Raw genomic sequence first — 21,445 nt, 5'->3', positions numbered from 1 at the left:
AGAACGCAAAGCGTCGTCCAATTGACGAAAAATATTGCCGTAAAGAGTGTGATTTGCGACACAACGAAATAAATGATAGAGCATAATATGAAACGATAGACATTTTTCTATCGTCAAATGATATATATCGTCATATCGCCCAGCCCTATTATTGATCATAGTCTGCTGCTGGAAAAACTTGTGTTATGGCTTCACACCCCTTGCTATAATGTGAATAAAGAGTTACTTGTCTAACAGAACACAGAGGGTGTTCTTTAATGGAAGCCTCTCAAATATAATCCAGTTAGAATCAGGAATTCCCCAGGGTAGCTGTTTAGGCCCCTTACTTTTTTCAACGTTTACCAATGACATGCCACTGACTTTGAGTAAAGCCAGAGTTTCTATGTATGCAGATGACTCAACACTATACATGTCAGCTACAGCAACTGAAATGACTCAACACTCAACAAAGAGCTGCAGTTGGTTTCAGAGTGGGTGGCAAGGAATAAGTTAGCCCTAAATATTTCTAAAACTAAAAGCATTGTATTTGGAAGAAAAACACTCACTAAACCTCAACTATATCTTGTAATAAATGTGGAAATTGTGCAAGTTGAGATGACTAAACTGCTTGGAGTAACCCTAGATTGGAAATTGTCATGGTTCAAAACATATTGATGCAGTCGTGGCTAAGATGGGGAGAAGTCTGTCTATAATAAAGCGATGCTCTGTCTTCTTAACAACACTATCAACAAGGCAGGTCCTACAGGCTCCAGTTTTGTCATACCTTGACTACTGTTCAGTCGTGTGGTCAGGTGCCACAAAAAAGGACTTAGGAAAATTGCAATTGGCTCAGAACAGGGCTGCACCGCTGGCCCTTGGATGTATACAGAGAGCTAATATTAATAATATGCATGTAAATCTCTCCTGACTGAAAGTGGAGGAGAGATTGACTTCATCACTGCTTTTATTTATGAGAGGTATTGACATGTTGAATGCACCGAGCTGTCTGTCTAAACTACTGGCACACAGCTCGGACACCCATGCATACCCCACAAGACGTCTCTTCACAGTCCCAAAGTCCAGAACAGACTATGGGAGGCACACACTACTAACTAGAGCCATGACTACATGGAACTCTATTTCACATCAAGTAACTGATGCAAGCAGTATAATTAGATTTTTAAAAAACAGATTAAAAAAACACCTTATGGAACAGATGGGACTGTGAAGCAACACAAAACATTGGCACAAACACATGCACACACACACACACATGATAACATACGCACTATAGATACACATGTATTTAGTACTGTAGATATGTGGTAGTGGTGGAGTAGGGGCCTGAGGGCACACAGTGTGTTGTGAAATCTCTGAATGTATTGTATGTTTTTAAAATTGTATAAACTGCCTTAATTTTACTGGACCCCAGGAAGAGTAGCTGCTGCTAATGGGGATCCATAATAAATACAAATACAAATAAAGCCCCACAGTGGATGATTCTTAATACCCATAAAACCTAGTGGTCACCATTCATTTTAGAACCACTTCAAACAATGTCTGTGTTTCATGTAGGCTTTCTCTGGCGGGCAAGATTACTTTATTCAATATATTCGGCTCTATTTACTCTCAGATTCTAAAATGCTAATTAGCATCAAAGTAGACATCATGCAAGACTACAAATCCCTGCAGGCTCCTGCACATTATCTCTAACTGACACTTTTGCTGTTAGCTAGCTAACCACTAGCTACTTTGATCCAAAACTAAAGATATATTGAACATTTTCCAAATAATGTTTTATATTTGATTTAACTAATATTTGTTGGCTTCTTTATGCATTTGGTCTTGTGTCTTGTTCAGAATACTATCCTAGTATCAGTCAGATATTTACTTATCCTTATTTTACCAGATCCTCTTCTCTTTCAACCGGTGGAGGTCTATATTTGATCCCTTATAATTTCTGCCAACTATATGAACAAAGTGAAATCTATTTCAATTATTGGTATCAGAATGCACTGCTGTATTAAAGCAATTCAGAACTAACTTTTTGACACGTGTGGTGGCATTTTCCTGTATTACCAAATGAGGAGAGTTACAAACCACACACCAGTCAGAGTTATACTTAAACCTCATCTTTAATAAAATGAGCTTTACAATAGCCCTTTGACTTTCAACAATTCACTATCTATAATGAATTTTGAGAGTGACTACAGAAAAATAAAAATTTATTTTATAGCCAAGATACACCCCTCTCAACTTACATGACGAACCACAGATCTTAGGAACTCTTCACAAAGGGACTTTTACTGAAGAAAGGAGTATCCCTTAGCCAGATAGCATTTCGCTATAAATTATCGCTCAGTTTGGTTTCTAAAACGAGGTTCTAATCTTGTTCCTGGTACTTCATAGTACAAAAACATTACCTCATCCAAGGCATAACTCAATTGTCAACTCTAGATACCCCCATCTCAAGTAAACCCCCTCTTGACCCCACTCCTGGACAAGCTCACTGAGGGGAGTGAGCCTCTAAGTCATACACTGTCCCAGGATAATTGTAAGATGAGAGAGGACATACCATGTTTTCAGACACTGCCATACACCTCCCCCCAATGGGAAAAGGAGGGAGTGACTGGCGCACAGACATTGTGGAGACAAGTAATTGGTTTCCCATTACTCACGCCATCCCTTCACATGGTTTAAGAATAGGTAAAGACACATTCACATATGAAGACAATGTTCCATTCTGTCCTCTTCCCTTTCTGATATTCTGCATAGCACCAGGGACATGTGAAAGACAAGCCTGACCTCTCCCCTCTCTGGGCCCCAAGTGACTGAGCCCTAGCTGAGGGAAAAGTGCAACTGTCAACACTATAGTCCAAAAGGATACATTATAATGACAAGTATCTCACATAAGCATATTATATAAATAAAACATCTTATTTATCTATGTTACCCAACTAATTCTGATTCATCCGCCACACATGTTTGGTTGCAGATTCAAAGCCAGATTAACTCATTGCAGAATGTAGGCTATCTATAATCATGAGTAAGCATATTTACAAGAATGCACCTAGTCATCCATCAATCACGCCAATCACCTGAACTCCAACAATTACATTGTTTTAAAGAAATCTAAATAATAAGCAATGCATACATATGCCTTTCATACATAATAAACATCTGACTTTAAGTAAAGATTAAATTATTTCTTAATCAATGCCACAAACCTGGGACATCCAAGAGCACCATATGAACTATTATTTCTATCAGAGAGCACACAGATTTCCTCTTTTCCATGTTAGGAAATAGACCTGCACAAATAATGCAAAATGTAAAACAGCATATTGGTATGTTTGGTGGGTGAGTTACAAATGGAGAAACAACTGAATGTATAAGATAGAAAATACTAGATCAACTCCAGCAGAATGAGAAACCTACTTAAAAGCCATGCCTAAACGTAGCTATATCAACACCCTTCTTGTCAATGTTGCTGCTGTCAATTGTGAGCAGCACATTTAACACTGCATTCAGTCTGAACCCCAGAATAAGCAGGACAAAATTACACAGGTGAAACAACGGTGACAAAAACATTACACCACTATTGTAGCCATTTAGCCAGGCTAATGTTGCTAACTAGTTAGCTAGCTAGATAGATAACAGGTATTGTGTAAATGTAAAACTTACCGAAGACAGTTCACAGAATTGTAAATTTAAACAATGTAGCAATTTTTTTCATTACTAAATTTAGCTAATATTAGATAGTTAATCCAGAGATTCTTACCTTTGCCTCCATTTGGCAGTGTCGTCCAGATCATAATGGCCCTGGTGAGTGACATTAGCAGCTAATTTGCATTTCATTTGGGGGGGGGGGGGTGAACACAGGCAAATATATTCATTATAAAGTCACCTTGTCCAAGAGAGATTTACATTTACATGTTATCAAAACGTCACGCCAGGGTAGGCCTACATAAAACAGAGCCCTTATTTTAAGTGTTTCTAAAATCCCCTATGGGAAAATGAATGGTGGAAAAACGGTTGGAAGCATTTCCAAGTTTGACCGCTAGGTGTTATCGGTATCATGACTCATATTGTGGTACTCTGTACACAGAAGGCCTGCAGAGTGGGCAGGGTAGTGTCATCACTAGCGTCTATAGCCATCACTAGTTTCTATAGCCACGTAGTCATAAAGCCCGCCAATTTCTACAATGTATCTTAGAGGAAGGGAGCAGAGTAGTGCAGGAGTGGAGTAAGGTGCGGAGCTTGTGTAATTTGTCTGGCTCATCGGCCTTCTCTCCCGCTCCAATTTCACTCAGGTACTGCTCAGCTAGGAGCTCTGGCCATGCTCTGCCCAGCATTATTCATTTCCTTCATCAATGTTATTTTAATTAGGCCTATTCTGTTGCCTTTACTTAGGTTACCTCACCACTAATGTGCAGAGATGTTGTTATGAGTCAGCAAAGAAATAGGTCACAGCCTGTGTATTGATGGCAAGACAATGAAGGAGCCCATGCGACAGCATGGGAGACGTTTTGGTTTCTATTTAGGCTATTGTTTAAAGAAGAGGAGTCTACATTTGTATCAGTAAGTGCATCAGAGCCACTTACAACTGAAGTATCTGATCATTAATAGATTTGCGAAAAAAATGTGTTTTTTAACAGTGCCTAGCCTATCACCTAGGTAGGTCCTTGTTTAATAGCCTACAACATGTTGTTGAAATGTTAAAGCTTTTTACGATAGCCTACTTTAAAAGCAAATGGTACATAGTCACAAAAGTAGATGGGGTGTTTGTTAAATTATATTTTTAAACAAAAAATGAATGGAGCATATTTGAAGCTGCAGTTATTTTTTTTGTGTGAGGACTGAGCGATTTTTAGCGGAGATGGGAAAGGTTGAGTGCCGGAACATGTTGATACCTAGATTGTAAAATGTAACTAACAACATAACAGTCTCCCAAAGAAGTTTGCGCTGAAGTTTCTCATAGCAGTCATCATTGCCGCTTCTCGTTGTATGAGCAGTTAGATTCTTTCAATAATCACACTCTATTGCGGCATTGCCTTATCAGTTGTTAGTTACATTTTACAATCGAGGTATAGACACGTATAACGCCTCATAGTGCACAAAGACCGCTCTGTGGGCGATGAATGGGATTTCCAACCACACAACTCTGCTCACATAGTCTGGTGGAAACCATTTTTTTTCTTTTATTTCACATTTAACCAGGCAAGACAGCTAATAACAAATTCTTATTTACAATGATGACCTCCCAAAAGGCAAACGGCCTCCTGCGGGGACAGCCCTTATTTTAAGTGTTTCTAAAATCCCCTATGGGAAAATGAATGGTGGAAAAAACGGTTGGAAGCATTTTTATCAGTACCTGAGTGAAATTGGAGCGGGAAGGAAGGCCGATGAGCCAGACAAATTACACAAGCTCTGCACCTTACTCCACTCCTGCACTACTCTGCTCCCTTCCTCTAAGATACATTGTAGAAATTGGCGGGGTTTATGACTACGTGGCTTTTGTCCTATAAAAATATAGGACAAAACACATATCACGCCAAGAGAGACACTACATAAAGATAGACCTAAGACAACAACATAGCATGGCAGCAACACATGACAACACAGCTTGGTAGCAACACCACATGACAACGACATGGTAGCAACACAACATGGCATCCGCACAACATGGTACATTATTGGGCAGACAACAGCACAAAGGCAACAAAACACCACGCGAAGCAGCCACAACTGTCAGTAAGTGTCATGATTGAGTCTTTGAATGAAGAGATTGAGATAAAACTGTCCAGTTTGAGTGTTTTTTGTAACTCGTTCCAGTCGCTAGCTACAGCGAACTGAAAAGAGGAGCGACCCAGGGATGTGTGTGCTTTGGGGACCTTAAACAGAATGTGACTGGCAGAATGGGTGTTGTATGTGGAGGATGAGGGCTGCAGTAGGTATCTCAGATAGAGGGAAGTGAGGCCTAAGAGGGTTTTATAAATAAGCATCAACCAGTGGGTCTCGCAACTATACAGAGATGGCGGAGGAGTATAGAGTGCAATGATGTGTCCTATAAAAATCATTGGTGGTAAATCTGATGGCCGAATGGTAAAGAACATCTAGTCGCTCGAGAGCACAATTACCTGCCGACCTATACATTACATCTCCGTAATCTAGCATGGGTAGGAGGGTCATCAATCAGGGTTAGTTTGGCAGCTGGGTTGAAAGAGCAGCGATTACGATAGAGGAAACAAAATCTAGTTTCAATTTTAGCCTGCAGCTTTGAAGTGTGCTGAGAGAAGGACAGTGTACCGTTTAGCCATAATCCCAAATACTTGTATAAAGTGACTACCTCAATCTCTAAACCCTCAGAGGTAGTAATCACACCGGTGGGGAGAGGGGCATTCTTCTTACCAAACCACATGACCTTTGTGATGGAGGTGTTCAGAACAAGGTTAAGGGCAGAGAACTTGTTGGGCACTAAGAAAGCTTTGTTGTCGAGCATTTAACACAAAATCCGGGGAGGGGCTCGCTGAGTATAAAACTGTCATGTAAATGGATGCGAGAGCTGGGGTTAATTCTAATTGATATGCCTATACAACTCATGAACTCAAACACTTTTCTTTAGGGGTATTTCAATTGGATTTTTTTTATTTATTATTGGCTTTTTCTTTGCAACTCTGCCTTGAAGGCCAGCATCCCGGAGTCGCCTCTTCACTGTTGACATTGAGGCTGGTGTTTTGCAGGTACTATTCAATGAAGCTGCCAGCTGAGGACTTGTGAGGCGTCTGTTTCTCAAACTTGACACTCTAATGTACTTGTCCTCTTGCTCAGTTGTGCACCGGGGCCTCCCACACTTTCTTTCTATTCTATTCTGGTTAGACATTAACAATGTCTACACTGTATTTCTGATCAATATGATGTTATTTTAATGGACAAAAAAAGTTTTTATTTTTATTTTAACAGGACATTTCTAAGTGACCCCAAACTTTTGAATGGTAGTGTATGTTATGGTTCACTCTTAGTTTTCCTTATCTCCACTGTGGAATGTCCATGTTGATCCTCTTGGTTCTCATCCATCCACCTGTCTTCTTTGTTAGTCAGGCCTGACCCCTTCATCCCGTAGTTTCTTCCTGTAATCTAATTTATTATGACTGAAGATGCAGAATTTTCTGCCAGGCTCCTTTTAATAGGGTATAACAGACTCGGTATTTTGCAGACGTTTTAGTGGAGTTGATAAAATGAGCTTGAAGGACAACCATCAAACCCAATCAACTGCAACAAATAACTTTGCCGCCTTTGGCGAGGGGGGCGGAGTTTAGTGTGTTGAGAAGCTGTGACGTTGACTACTTGTTCTTACACGACTGTCCGCGCATGCTAGTAGCAGCACCAGAGTTTGCTTTTGTTGGACGAAGAGAAAAATTGCTGGCTAGCCAGGACACTGTCAATTTGTTTTGATTTTGTTTCCAGGTCCGTTTTGGCCTATTATTAATCACAGGAGTATCAGTAAAGCAGGTACGTTTCCCAATGTGTTTAGTGTTCAATCTTTCCATTCGTTCGCAGATTAACGTTAGTTAGATAGTAACGTTAGCTAGCTATGTGCCATGCGGTCCAGAAAGCCGGCCTGTTAACGTTAGTAGTAACTAGCTAGCGAACGCTACTACCAAAGACTGTTTAGAATATCTGTGCTACAAAATAACTCATTCTTTGTGGTATAACTTGACCAATTCAAGGCATGGTTTCTAAACGTTATTCTGCTAGATAATGTTAGCTAGCTAACTGCGTAAGTATATAACGTTATGTTATTACCAAAGATAGCGTCTTAGCTAACGTTAGCTTGCTAGACCGAGTTCATTTGGTCCTTGCGTTGTCCAAAGTTGTCACGCCCACGCTGCTAGTGTTTGCTAGCTAGTAAGCTAACATTAGCTTGTAATAGCCAGCTAGATAGTTAACGATGTTACTATATTGCTGCACTTAGTAACCGAACATTAACGTTAGTTGATTAGCTACAATAGTTCATACTGTTTTGGTCCTCTGCAATTTGACCAATTATCGAGCTAACTCGAGAACCCAAGGGGGGCGCCAATTTGAGTATCATGAGGGCAAGAGACCCGTCCTTGACCGAACACATTTCAAATGAATGACACTGATTTAAATAAATTCAGTTAAACCTAGTCATCAAGGCCTTTGCATCGTGTTCAGTAGGACACGACAAAGGCAACCAAATCATGAACATGCTTTTGTGTTAAGGTAACTAAGGTAACCCCCCCCCCCCATATTTTCAGAATCTACATCTGTGAAGCATCAACATGGCAGTCAGAAGGGGACACATTAGATACCTCAAAGTGAGTTGCTCTAAGTGTTTTGAAGTCATTTCGTAGTTGTCTATATATTGTGCTTTTGCACAGATGGTTTGGCCTCAATTGTATTACTGTGAAATGGACAGAAAATAACTGGGGGAAATCTGTTAAATGGTGTCAAGTGCTCCATTGTCTGCAGCAGAGGATTGTGAATTAACCAGTGTTTACTCTTGCAGGTGTGTGAGGTACAGAGTTGTCAGGGTGACAATAGGGAATCACAACAGCATGTCAGTAAGGGTTCAATTAACATGAAGGTAAATCCACAGATTAACTTTGGCTTTATTTTTGAGAAGCATTCTGTTTTGCATGTCTGTTCTTTTGGGACATGGGAAGCATTCTCTAAGAACAGAACCAGTTAACTGTCATCTTTCATAAAGTTCTAGGTGTCTTTATAACAGTTTACTTACACCCATCCCATTCTCCTGAAATTATAGCAAGAAGCTTATGATAACGGTTACGACGAACACATGGAAGATGAGCCCAAAGATGCCAAAACCAACCTTATTGTCAATTACCTGCCCCAGAACATGAGTCAGGACGAGTTGCGGAGTCTCTTCAGCAGCATCGGCGAGGTGGAGTCTGCCAAACTCATCCGCGATAAAGTGGCAGGTAATCCCTATCACAAAAACCAGAGTGAGTCCAAACCCTTTTCTTTTGACCTCGGTTCACTTACTTTGAGGAGAAACAATGCCCTGGTATTCTCAGCGTTTGTCTGCACATGTGCTCTTTTGTTTTTTACTACAAAAGTTTGTGACATCAAATATTTTTGTTTGACTTTACCAAGATTTTCTGTCTCGATTACTAATCTGTAAAATCAATGCAGTATTTGCTGGTTACCGCAATTGTCTTTTACTTTGTCTATAACTCCTGTGTACATCCTCAATTCTTATGAAAATGTATTTAGATGCTAAGAGTATTTTTGTGTGTTGCAGACTCGCTGATTAGTGTTGGGATCAGAGATTGACTTTTTTTCTTTGGGATTTTGTTCAACTCCTGTTTTTCTGTGCTATACATCTTGTTAAAGCTGTTCTTTAAACTTTACTTTAGTGTCTCTTTTTTAAATTGTGGTCTTATTGAATTCTATTCATGGTCTTTGCAGATGTTTTCTTATTTCATTGGGCATTATGGCTGCTCCATGTTATTAGATCTGGTGATTACAACATATGTAGACCCAATCGGAAAAATGCATTTATTTTGTGGACCATAAATTGTGGAATTTTATGTAGTTTTCTCTTGTCTTTTTAGTTTCCTTTTTTTTTTTTTTTTTACTGTTTATTGGAAACGGAAGAATTGTTTTCCTTCAATTTAGTGTTCTTTTTGTTTGATAGAATGCCAACGTTTTATTATCATTGTTGTTTTTAAGAAGAAAAATATTTTCATTTAGACTTTTCGATGTGGATCAGTTTTTCTTTTTTGAGACATATTTAGCAGGAAATGTTTTCCTTTGCAAATGTTTTTGCCAAAATGCATGCATTGTGCAGATATCTCCCGTGGAAGACTGGTATCCAATCTGTAGAAATGGACAAACTTTTGTTATTTTATTTTGTTGTTTTTCCTTTTTTTTCTCTAGGCCACAGTTTAGGGTACGGATTTGTTAACTATGTTAACGCTAGTGATGCAGAAAGGGCTATCAATACCCTCAATGGGCTGAGACTACAGTCTAAAACTATCAAGGTAACGTGCAATAAGGTGTTTTTGTTTTCATGTTTCAACTGATGTGATATGTTCCTCAAGTAGTCCCTGGGCAGTTGAGGGTGAGCCCTCCTGCAAAGTGTCTATTTTCGAAAGGATATGAAGGTATTTGGGTAACATGTTTACTTAAACAACCATGTAATTCACTTTTTTGTTCTATAATTTATCGTTTTTGGCGATTTATTGATTTAAGCAATTTGCGTGTGCGGGTAACCTGGCATGGTTTTATTTTCGGCACATATTTATACTGAAGCCTATATTCATCTTGTTCAGACTACGTTTTTTTTTATATAACACTACTGGTTATTGCTTGAGTGTGACGTTGTGCCGAATCAAAGCCCTGCATAATTTCGCATTTACATCTATTTTCCATTTATAGCTTTTTAAAACAGACCTTTTTACTTAATATTTGGGTTTTCTTTTATTACTTAAATAGCTGCTCAGGAATGTGACTGAATTATCAGAATAGGAATATTTTGTGTACTTTTATTTTGCTTAAATTTCAATGCGAGATATTTGGGCATTTTGAATCTGATTTATATTTTTCAAATGTGTGTAATATTGTCAAATTGATTCTAAAGTGTTTTTTTTTTTTTTTATATATATTTGTTTTTCCTTTAAATTGCACTCAATGGAAACTGACCTGCCGTCTCCTCATCAGGTGTCCTTTGCCAGGCCAAGCTCTGACGGTATTAAGGATGCCAATCTTTACATTAGTGGGCTGCCCAAGACCATGACACAGAAAGACGTGGAGGATATGTTCACACGCTATGGCCGCATCATCAACTCGCGTGTATTGGTCGATCAGGCCTCCGGTAGGTAGGCAGGCACAGCCTGAATGAGCAATATTTGTGTATAATCAATTAAATGAGCACCAAGGATACCACTCGGCTAGACTTTACCCCTCTCCAAATCGTAACTATTTGGGTGTACATTTTCAAAAGACTTCATATTAGTGTCTAATAGCATCTTCAGCCTATTCCATTAATGACTTCTCCATTTCATCCCCTTGCTTCTCAGGCTTGTCCAGGGGTGTGGCCTTTATCCGCTTTGACAAACGGGCCGAGGCGGAGGACGCTATCAAAGACCTGAACGGGCAGAAACCCCCTGGTGCCTCGGAGCCCATCACAGTGAAGTTTGCTGCCAGCCCCAACCAGGCCAAGAACTCCCAGCTCATCAACCAGCTCTACCACAACCAGGGCCGGCGCTTTGGAGGTCCAGTACACCACCAGGCCCAGAGATTCAGGTATGGTTGACTGCTCTACACACAATCCATGTCGGTGACCGGTAGTGCTGAGCGCTTCAACTTTTTATTTTCTTCTTTTGATTATTTAACTGACTGACATTAGTTCAATTACTTGAATTTCATGTGGTTTTTGTGAGGCCAACTCTGTTTCTCTAGAGAAATCAGTAACTGTGGGACGCTGGGCTGACGGGAGTTTTAGTTTTCATTGAGCAAATATTCTACCTAGTTCAGTGCATAAATGTTGTAATTAACTAGATTGACCATAATCCATTGCACCTGTTTTTTCGGCACATTCAGAGATGGATGCACTTTTCCGCCTGCTACATTAGATTAGATGCACACGGACCGCATAGACTGAGATAGAAAGGAATGTACACAACGACAAAAGGGACAGTTCGTGAAATTACGCCTTACCATCTTTGGCGAATTAGTCAAATTTTTTAGTCAGATAGCTCTGCGGCTAGCCTAACTAAATGGCATTTTAGGGGTGTACAGAGAATGTTTGGCTGATACTGCGTGAGCTGAGATGGTGATTTAAAGGAAAGATGAATAATAGAAATCAGATAAACTAAGTTATGCACACAACTGAAATATTACATAGGCTACCCAATGTAGACCTGACAGACAATGGAATATTTTAAATGTTTTGGTAATTCAATGTTCACTTTTTGGGGGAATTTCCATTAAAAAGATAACGTTTTGATTTTATAATTCAATTAACGTTTCCAAAAATGTTAAATAATCGAACAAACTTAGAAAAGCACTAATCCCTCAGTACTAGTGCCCGGTTGTTAAACAAGGGTATTTTGTGATCCTGGGGAGTCAAGGCTAGAATCCTAAAGACTTACACCCCTGAATTGTTAGTTATTTTTATAGTCCTCTTTTAGGACTTTGGTCAGATATTTCCTTGGACAACAGGCCTGCGCCTTATGTTTTTAGGTTATTTTAAATGGGCATCTATGGAGTTCCATTTGAAGAACCCTCATTCTGTGCCACTGGCAGGTTCTCTCCAATGAGTGTGGACCACATGAGCAGCATGTCTACGGTTAGCGCTCAGGGGAACTCCCCGGCTGGCTGGTGTATCTTCATCTACAACCTGGGCCAGGACGCTGACGAGGGCATCCTGTGGCAGATGTTCGGGCCGTTCGGAGCCGTCACCAACGTCAAGGTCATCCGGGACTTCAACACCAACAAGTGCAAAGGCTTCGGCTTCGTCACCATGACCAACTATGAGGAGGCCGCCATGGCCATCGCCAGCCTCAACGGTTATCGCATTGGAGACAAGATCCTGCAGGTTTCCTTCAAAACCAGCAAGGGGGGTCACAAGTAAACTGAAAAGGGTGAAGGGGTGCTTGTTTTCCATTCTTACTGGGGGGGGTTAAACAATATATTGCGAAGGCTACACATTTGTTCTTGGAAGGAGATAATCTATCTCCTTGGTTCTTGTAATTTAATTTCCATGCTAACTGTCACTTAGATCTTTATCTTAGCCAGTAGAAAAGTAGACTTCTTGCTGTGACAAAAAATAACCTGTACCATTGTTTTTTTTTTTTTTTTTTTCTGGGGGGTGTTCTGAAGTGTACAGGAAGTTTGTTGACCAATTGAATGTTTTAATGATCTGTGGGTTATGTTGGTCTACTTCAAGTGTGCCACATACATGGTTGAGGATGACGATGCACCTTCCTACCATGTTTAATGCTCTGCTTACTACATGCTTGCCACTTCTCAATAAAAAAAAAAAAAGGCCATTTTATCATGATCCGTGCGTAAAGCTAGGCCTTGATTCCTAATAGCCCCTCCAGTCTTTCTACACTCCTGTTCTAAGAAACAATGTCATTTTGAACATGCACAAATCCTGTTCTAAATCTACACAGACTATTAGATAAAGCATGCCCTTCTAGATGTGGAAGTTGTCATGTGCTGGTAATGCATTTGATTACAAAAAGATTGCTGTGTAATTGGGGATCTAAGAGAATGTGTTTTCCCCATTCCTCTACATGCCCTCAGACATTAAACCATCAAATCTGAATTGTGATACAAACTAAGGGAAGATTTAAATGATTCAGTTGGTCAGAAGATAATATTCTGTGAACTGTAATTTTGATAAATACAGGGCTTTTTTCCTGAGTTATGCGAGCTTTAACCAGTCGTATGCTTTTCTGTTTTCAAGTGATCTTTTATTGAAACTGCCTTTCAACGTCAACTTGTTTTCTATGATTGTTAGATTTACTTTTGCCATTAAACTGTATTTGGTGGAAGTTTTTGGTTTGTTCCAGTTTTTTAATAAAAGTTGAACTTCACTTTTAGTTTGGTTCATTGCATTTGAAAGTTACGGTTTCATAAACATGACAAAATACCATTCCAACTTGGACTCTGTATGTCTCCATAATTAGCCTCATGTTTTTTTTATGCATGATTTATTTGAATTTGAGAGCCCTGCCTCGGCATGTCCTGCATAGTTAAATTTAGTTACTGAAAGAGTTTTATGAATGGGGTTACTTGCTTACCATTGTTCTCATGAGGCCAAATGTTGGGGTCCTGGAAAGTGGGGCTCACAGTTTAGAGGGATGTGCCCTCTGTTCTACAATTATTTTTTGTCGCACCTCGCCTGCCCAAGCTTTGCAGACCCGTGCGTGGCCAGTGGGTTTGACAGGTGTGACAGACTTCTTGAAAGAGCCGAGGTGTAGTGCACTGACCCGACGAACAAAACAGGTTTTCTGACAACTGGAATGGCAGGTATCGGTTTATGGTAAAAACGATGACCACTATTCTTGGACACGAAACACGTCAGTAAATATTGTAGCAGATAAAAATCTGAACATTGTTCACTTGATGTTGATACATAATGGGGTACTTGCTACTTTCTATTTCAATGTTTAGTATGGTATACCTGAAGAGCTCAACATACAAGATTAGTTCACACAGTGTTTGGCAACATGGGCGTGTAATAATAGATTAATGCTAACAAGGTGTGTGCAGTGAGAACTAGAACCTGCATTTCACACAGCCTAAAACCCAAGATGGTTGAGTTGTGGGAAAATCTGATTAGGCAATCCTCTTCCAAGGGCTCACACGCAAATGTATTACAACATTGAGATTTCATATTTTTTGTTATTCTGTTGATCAATCCAACTAAATTGGCAGCGTAGTGCCGCTGCCAAATCACTGTCTACATTAAAAGTTTATTTTCCACATCTCAACATGTTTGCCAACTGTAATATACTGCCTGTTGTGTATAAATGCTTTTGTGGGATTGTCAAATCCCTGATTATAATGCAATTGTTTTTTAAAAATGGGGCATACAAATGGATTCCAGTAGATTTTCTTGTTAATTTGACCCAAATAGCATCTGGGAGTTTCAAAGTCCATTTACAGCTTTATCTACAGTAAGGCTTGTGTGTGATTATAGCACAGTACGCCTATTATAATGCCTACTAGGTCAAGGTTTCCCAAACTCAGTCCTGGGGCCTGTTTAGTTTTTTGCCCTAGCACTGCACAGCTGATTCAAATAACCAACTCAACAAGATTGTATTATTTCAATAAGCTGTGTTGTGCTAGGGTGTACACCCGGGGGGCAGGACACCTTGTACGAGGTCACAAAGTTTTAGCCTGCCTGGTATACAAATGGCTTGCCTATTCTAACATTTCAGTGTTTGTTTTTGGTGTTAGAGTGTTTGAATTGGGGGCTGCTGTTGTCGCTCCCTTCCGGAAACAGCTGTACACATGGCCTGAGAATCATTATGTAAAAACAATTATGTGCTGAACTCTTTCTTTAAGTTAATAATTTCATTATTATTATTTTTATTTTTTTACTGTTACCTGCTTTTCTCCCCAATCTCCCCTTTCTTGCCAGTGTTAGCTAATTTATCCACCAGCAGTATTTGATTAGGACTGAAATAGGTTGCGGTACTTATTGTGGGTGCTGGTACTGTTTAAATTGGTGCAGGAGCGCCACAATACTTTTGAGCTAATTATTCTATAAGAGGAACAGGAGCTGAAGCAGTTAATAATTTCATTATTATTTATATTTTTTTTACTGTTACCTGCTTTTCTCCCCAATTTCATGGTATCCAATTGGTAGTTACAGTCTTGTCCCATCGCTGCAACTAGAGCCATGCGTTCTGCGAAACACGACCCTGCCAAGCCACACTGCTTGCTTAACCCGGAAGCCAGCCGCGCCAATGTGTCGGAGGAAACACCATCCAGCTGGGGACTGAAGTCAGCCTGCAGGCGCTTGGCCCGCCACAAGTTGTCACTAGAGCGCGATGGCACAAACCCGGACAACGCTGGGCCAATTGTGCGCCGCCTCATGGGTCTCCCGGTCACGGCCGGTTGTGACACAGCCTGGGATTGAACCCTAGTCTTTAGTGATGCCTCAAGCACTGCGATGCAGTAGAATATTTTTAGTGCCGGTACTCAGCTCCGGTGTGCTCCTGCCCAAGTCGAGCACTGCTCACCAGGCAGTGGCATGTGCCTCTCGTGCTCTACTCAGGACCAGACCAGGATTTGGTCTGATTACACTGATCAACTTTCCATAAAAGTCTATTTAAAAATATTTCTATGTACAAAAAACAGGATTTGATTTGATTTTGCTCTATTTGAAGGTTTCTAGATGTCCACTAGATGGCGAAATGCATCATGTTTTGGGGTTTTGCTTCTCTTTTGCAGGTTTTATTTAGTCTGTGTACCATATATGGCCATGCAGTCTCCTTGTTTTGTCCTCTGACTCACTGGATAGTAAGCTGAGCTACCTCAAGGTGGAATGTTGGTTTCACTCAGAGGACATTCTTTACACTTAAACCAGGTCCATTAGTCCCACCCCTCACTTCGTGCTCTCTACCACCTTCAACAAAGCCCAGGGACAGGGACATCTAGCAGCAGGTTCTTACTCTTTGTAAGCAAGCCGGCCAAGTGGACACATGCATTTGGTTGTCAAAAGTTAAAGCGCATTTTGTCCATTCGCCCTTTATTCAAATACTGTACACATTTGAGGAATTGTATTTCAGAAAACTAAAGGGGGCCATAGGCCCAGAATTAAATCTGAAATCACTTGTCATATTTCTGTCATACACAATCTCTCATGACAATGTACTTATGATTTCTTTATATTTTACACATGAAGTGGATCTGTTCTTATGCCTGTCTGTGCTCCAAACTGCCACTTTCTCCACAGTGAAGCATAGCACTCCGTTTATTTTTACAAGACATCAGAGGTTCACAATGATCTTATTTCCTTTTTATGCGACTATTTTGTGGTGTTGTTTTAAAGGAGCTTTACTGTCCATAGAGAACAGTCTGTCATTTCTTTATGTGGTGGGACTGGAGATGTGTACAGAGCCTTGTCTCTAAGGGGCTAGTAGTACTAATATACCGCTGAGAGTTTTTAGCCTCAGTCCTTAGAAGATGCAGCAATGAGCTCATGTGTTTCCTAAACAAACAAACACGGCTAAATGGGGTCAGTGTACTGCGTTCAGGACACACACCCTCTTTATTGGTTTAGTGGTGTAAGTGGGAGGAGGTGTGGGGTTTTCCTGCAGTGTTTACATGCTGAATGATGCTTAGCATCATGTTGTTTCTCTCAGAAGTCAATGGGGTTAGCAGGAAATCCAATGCTACTTAACCCCTGGGTACTATGGTTGTATTACAGTTGCATAATGGTTTAATATGTCAGACCCCAGTAATGTTGGGTTTAGGGTTGCATAAGGTGTTTCAATGATGGTATTCTAGACATCACAGGTTTTGTACTTGGATTACCATTACTGTGTTGGTGCTGGCATTGAGGTCACGTAGACTGTAAGACTCCCTCTGCAGAATCATTAAATTATGTTATATTAGCATCTCGCCGCCCCACTCCCCTTCCTTTTTTATAATTATAGACGTAGCAGGACATGACCTACAGGCTTTTAGTCATCCCTCGTTTTTTTCTCTCTGAAGAGGTTATGTGTGGATGGTTGGGGGTGGGTGAATGAGAGGAGAGCGGGATGAAAAGAGAGGGGAGGCATCTGTAAATGAGTGTTCTCTATCTTTCCCTCCTGTTCTAGGAGTATGATTCATCAACACCTACTCTGTCTATCTCTATCTCTCTATTTCTATCTATCTATCTCTCTGTGTGTTTCTGTCTCAGGGAAGTGATGTCGGCTCCTCTCCTTTGCTGTGCTGTTCTATAAATACCTAGCAGCCCACACTGGATCTGGTGCGTGGGATGCAGCCGTCCACTCCACTGTTACCTTATGTATGTGTGTGTTATCAGGGATATTATAGCATGGAGACAGACACAGAGTCTAGCCCGTGTGTTTACATCTACAGTGGCTTGAGGCAAGGAGGATGGGGGGTGTTTTTGTGTCTGTGTGTGTCCGTGTGTGTGTCCCAGGTGTTGAACTCTGACACCTCTGGCTCCCAATCGCACCGCCCCCAGGGGAGTGTGTCTAGGTGGGGGGAGGGGTGTGTGTGTGTCTGACTGGGCTCTGTGGGGAGATGGATATGGTAGGAGTGTATTTTGACAGGCGTGGAGTTAGTTAACCTTCTGGGGGATGTGCCATCCTCTGTGTGCCACACTGTGACAGACACGCAGAGATGGGAGATGTTGCCATGTTCACACACACATACAAATGTACGCACACACACCACACACACACTGCAAATGCTCTGAAACACACACACACACACTGAATCACAGAAAAACATGCACTCTAATGACTCACTGACAGAGTCATGCATATCTGACACATCCCTCCCACACACACACAGACACATACACATATACTCACAGTTGATGTGTAATGACTAGCTGTGTTGTATTTTGTACCTGGCAGTCAGACATGCTAATGAGAGCTGTGTCACAGATCATTCCCTCCATTAGTATGTAGAGGAACAGCTGTGCGGGGCAATATTCACTCACACACCCACACAAGTCACATTGCGTGACTTCATGTTTGTTCATTTCAAACCTACAGCACTTACTAGGTCATTTGGGGCTTTTAAAGGCATTAGCCAAGTGATTTTGTGTCGATCATTTTAGCCTAATATTCATTAAAGATGAAAACGTGTTATGTAATGATTCTATCAACAGAGAGGCTAATATTAGCTGTCATGGAAAGGCTCCGTTTTAAGGGCTCCCGAGTGGCGCAGCGGTCTAAGGCACTGCATCTCAGTCTTAGAGGCGTCACTACAGACCCTGGTTTGATTCCAGGCTGTATCACAACCGGCCATGATTGGGAGTCCCATAGGGCTGTGCACAAATGGCCCAGTGTCGTCCAGGTTAAGGGCTTGGCTGGGGTAGGCTGTCATTGTAAATAAGAATTTGTTCCTAACTGACTTGCCTAGTTAAATAAAGGTTAAATGCATTTTTAAAAAATGGTTGTATGTGAGTGGGCTTAAGGCGTCAGCATGCGTCAGTTCAGCTGGCGGCTAGCCAAACTCAGTTAGTTGAACCGAACGAGTGTGCTCACATACTCCCTTAAAAGACCTTTGCTTGAAAAAGGCGGCAATAGTACTGTTTGTCTATTTTGAAATGCCGTAGCCAGTATACACTGCCTCAAAATAGTCCAAATTAATCTAAAATAACTCAAGAAATCTGTAATTAATTTTGACGTTTTTGCAGAGGAAATCTTAGTTGCGCAATTTTACATCTAACTACGATATTTGGTGCAGCATTTCTCAATGAAAAAATGTGCATGAAAATGAGTTGTCTTTCGTTGAATGTTAACAAATATTTTATTGAAAAATCTCTACAGTTGACCAATCACTGACGAAGGGGCGTAGTCTTAAGCTATCGACTTTGTCCAAAACTAACAAAAAAGTCACAAAATGTCGTTATGATATATGCACAAACACTTCTGAACTGTTTCGGCTGGGAAGCATTGAGCTAAAGGCTAGAGCTGCCGCTTTCAAGAAGCGGGACACTAATCTGGACGCTTATAAGAAATCCCTCTATGCCCTCAGACGAACCATCAAACAAGCAAAGCGTCAATACAGGATTAAGATTGAATCCTACTACACCGCCTCTGATGTTCGTCGGATGTGGCAGGGCTTGAAAACTATTTCGGACTACAAAGGGACACCCAGCCGCGAGCTGCCCAGCTCTTTCTTGAATGACACTGTTGGTTAAGGGCTTGTAAGTAAGCATTTCACGGCAAGGTCTACACATGTTGTATTCGGCGCATGTGACAAATTAAGTTTGATTTGATTTGATTTGAAGCATGTGGACATCTTTATGAGCCGTGCTTAACATTCCCTGCTAATGTGGCTGCGTTTTAACAATAGAGACTGCCTGCTGGCAGGAGGTTGGCCCGTATTCCTTGGGGGGCTGGTGTGTGTGCGTGTGTTGTTTTTGCATGTGTGTGTGTAACAGAGAGGGGTGTAGCAGAGAGGGGTGTGTGTGTGTAATAGAGAGGGGAGGTGTAATAGAGAGGGGGGGGTGTGTAACAGAGGTGTGTGTGTGTAATAGAGAGCGGTGTGTGGGGGTTGGGGTCCATTCGAGGTCTTGAAAGGACAAGGGGGGAGTAGGGACCATACATTTGGGGAGGTGATGTGTGTGTGCATGTTTGCTGTAGGAGGGGCTGGCAGTATGTGTGTGCATGTGTGTCTTTGAGCAAATATGTTGTGTGTCTGTGTTCTTGCATGTGTGTTAGTCACACATAAGAAAAGCGCTGGAGACTTCAGTGGGTTGTGGGGTTGCCAAAGCTATTCCCTAAGGAATGTGTTGATGTCACCCATCCTCCACTCCTCCTACCTTCACATCTCCCCCCATCTCGACCACTCCACCCCGAACCCCACCAGCGTTTTCCCTCCACCCTGCACCCATCAGAGTTCCCCTCAACTCTGAACCCCCACCAGGGTTCATCTCCAACCCAACCCCCACCAGAGTTCATCTCCAACCCAACCCCCACCAGAGTTCAACTCCACCCCAACCCCCACCAGAATTTACCTCCAACCCAACCCCCAACAGAGTTAATCTCCAACCCAACCCCCACCAGAGTTCATCTCCAACCCAACCCCCACCAGAGTTCAACTCCACCCCAACCCCCACCAGAGTTTACCTCCAACCCTCACTAGAGTGTACCTCCACCCCAACCCCCACAAGAGTTTACCTCCACCCCAACCCCCACCAGAGTTTACCTCCAACCCAACCCCCACCAGAGTTCAACTCCACCCCAACCCCCACCAGATTTCACCTCCACCTCAACCCCCACCAGAGTTCAACTCCACCCCAACCCCCACCAGAGTTTACCTCCAACCCAACCCCCACCAGAGTTTACCTCCAACCCAACCCCCACCAGAGTTTACCTCCAACCCAACCCCCACCAGAGTTTACCTCCAACCCAACCCCCACCAGGGTTTACCTCCAACCCAACCCCTACCAGATTTCACCTCCACCTCAACCCCCACCAGAGTTCAACTCCACCACAACCCCCACCAGAGTTTACCTCCAACCCAACCCCCACCAGAGTTTACCTCCAACCCAACCCCCACCAGAGTTTACCTCCAACCCAACCCCCACCAGGGTTTAACTCCAACCCAACCCCTACCAGATTTCACCTCCACCTCAACCCCCACCAGAGCTTCTTAAGACAAGATTCCCTTGACAACGAGTGCTAGTCCACAATCATTCATATAATTCAATTCAAAGGGCTTTATTGGCCTGGGCAACATATGTTTACATTGCCAAAACAAGTGAAATGGATAAACAAAAGTGAAATAAACAATAAAAAGTTAACAGTAAATATTACACTCACACAAGTTCCAAAATAATAAAAACATTTAAAATGTCATATTAGGTCTATATACAGTGTTGTAACGATGTGCAAATAGTTAAAGTAAAAAAACTAAAATAAATAAACATAGTCACAAATCTTGCTGCTGTGATGGCACACTGTGGTATTTCACCCAATAGATACAGTGGCTTACGAAATTATTCACCCCCTTGGCATTTTTCCTATTTTGTTGCCTTACAACCTGGAATTAAAATGTATTTTTGGGGGTGTTTGTATCATTTGATTTACACAACATGCCTACCACTTTGAAGATGCAAAATATTTTTTTGTGTGAAACAAACAAGAAATAAGACAAAAAAACAGAAAACTTGAGCGTGCATAACTGTTCACCCCCCAAAGTCAATAGTTTGTTAGAGCCACCTTTTGCAGCAATTACAGCTGCAAGTCTCTTGGGGTAT

General features: G+C 41.4%; 2 protein-coding genes across 4 annotated transcripts; both read left to right on the top strand.

Moving 5' to 3' along the window:
• Positions 1-7,330: 7,330 nt before the first annotated feature.
• On the top strand, positions 7,331-13,574 carry LOC129867568 (ELAV-like protein 1). Of its 3 annotated transcripts, none has more exons than XM_055941050.1 (8): positions 7,331-7,491; positions 8,262-8,321; positions 8,513-8,590; positions 8,771-8,945; positions 9,907-10,010; positions 10,690-10,843; positions 11,049-11,274; positions 12,277-13,574. In XM_055941050.1, the coding sequence occupies exons 2-8, from the start codon at positions 8,286-8,288 to the stop codon at positions 12,602-12,604; spliced, it is 1,101 nt and encodes a 366-aa protein (XP_055797025.1). In that variant the 5' UTR covers positions 7,331-7,491; positions 8,262-8,285; the 3' UTR covers positions 12,605-13,574. The 3 variants fall into 3 exon arrangements, with proteins under 3 accessions (XP_055797025.1, XP_055797024.1, XP_055797026.1); XM_055941049.1 differs by having other exon boundaries at positions 8,771-8,969; XM_055941051.1 differs by lacking the exons at positions 7,331-7,491; positions 8,262-8,321; positions 8,513-8,590; positions 9,907-10,010 and having other exon boundaries at positions 8,857-8,945.
• Positions 13,575-18,660: 5,086 nt separating this feature from the next.
• On the top strand, positions 18,661-20,783 carry LOC129866574 (uncharacterized). Its single transcript, XM_055939325.1, has 2 exons — positions 18,661-18,694; positions 20,053-20,783. The coding sequence occupies exons 1-2, from the start codon at positions 18,661-18,663 to the stop codon at positions 20,781-20,783; spliced, it is 765 nt and encodes a 254-aa protein (XP_055795300.1).
• Positions 20,784-21,445: the final 662 nt, after the last annotated feature.

The sequence above is a fragment of the Salvelinus fontinalis genome, chromosome 12, assembly GCF_029448725.1.
Source record: "Salvelinus fontinalis isolate EN_2023a chromosome 12, ASM2944872v1, whole genome shotgun sequence".
Lineage (NCBI taxonomy): Eukaryota > Metazoa > Chordata > Actinopteri > Salmoniformes > Salmonidae > Salvelinus > Salvelinus fontinalis.
This window is presented reverse-complemented; position numbering and strand designations above follow the sequence as displayed.

Bases quoted from the DNA above. Each gene is read 5' to 3' on its own strand.
- LOC129867568 (XM_055941049.1), top strand. From the start codon at position 8,286: ATGGCAGTCAGAAGGGGACACATTAGATACCTCAAA. The intron at 8,591-8,770 runs GTAAATCCACAG...CTGAAATTATAG, and splicing joins AGGGTTCAATTAACATGAAG to CAAGAAGCTTATGATAACGG. The intron at 10,844-11,048 runs GTAGGTAGGCAG...CTTGCTTCTCAG, and splicing joins ATTGGTCGATCAGGCCTCCG to GCTTGTCCAGGGGTGTGGCC.
- LOC129866574 (XM_055939325.1), top strand. From the start codon at position 18,661: ATGCGTCAGTTCAGCTGGCGGCTAGCCAAACTCA. The intron at 18,695-20,052 runs GTTAGTTGAACC...GAACCCCACCAG, and splicing joins CTGGCGGCTAGCCAAACTCA to CGTTTTCCCTCCACCCTGCA.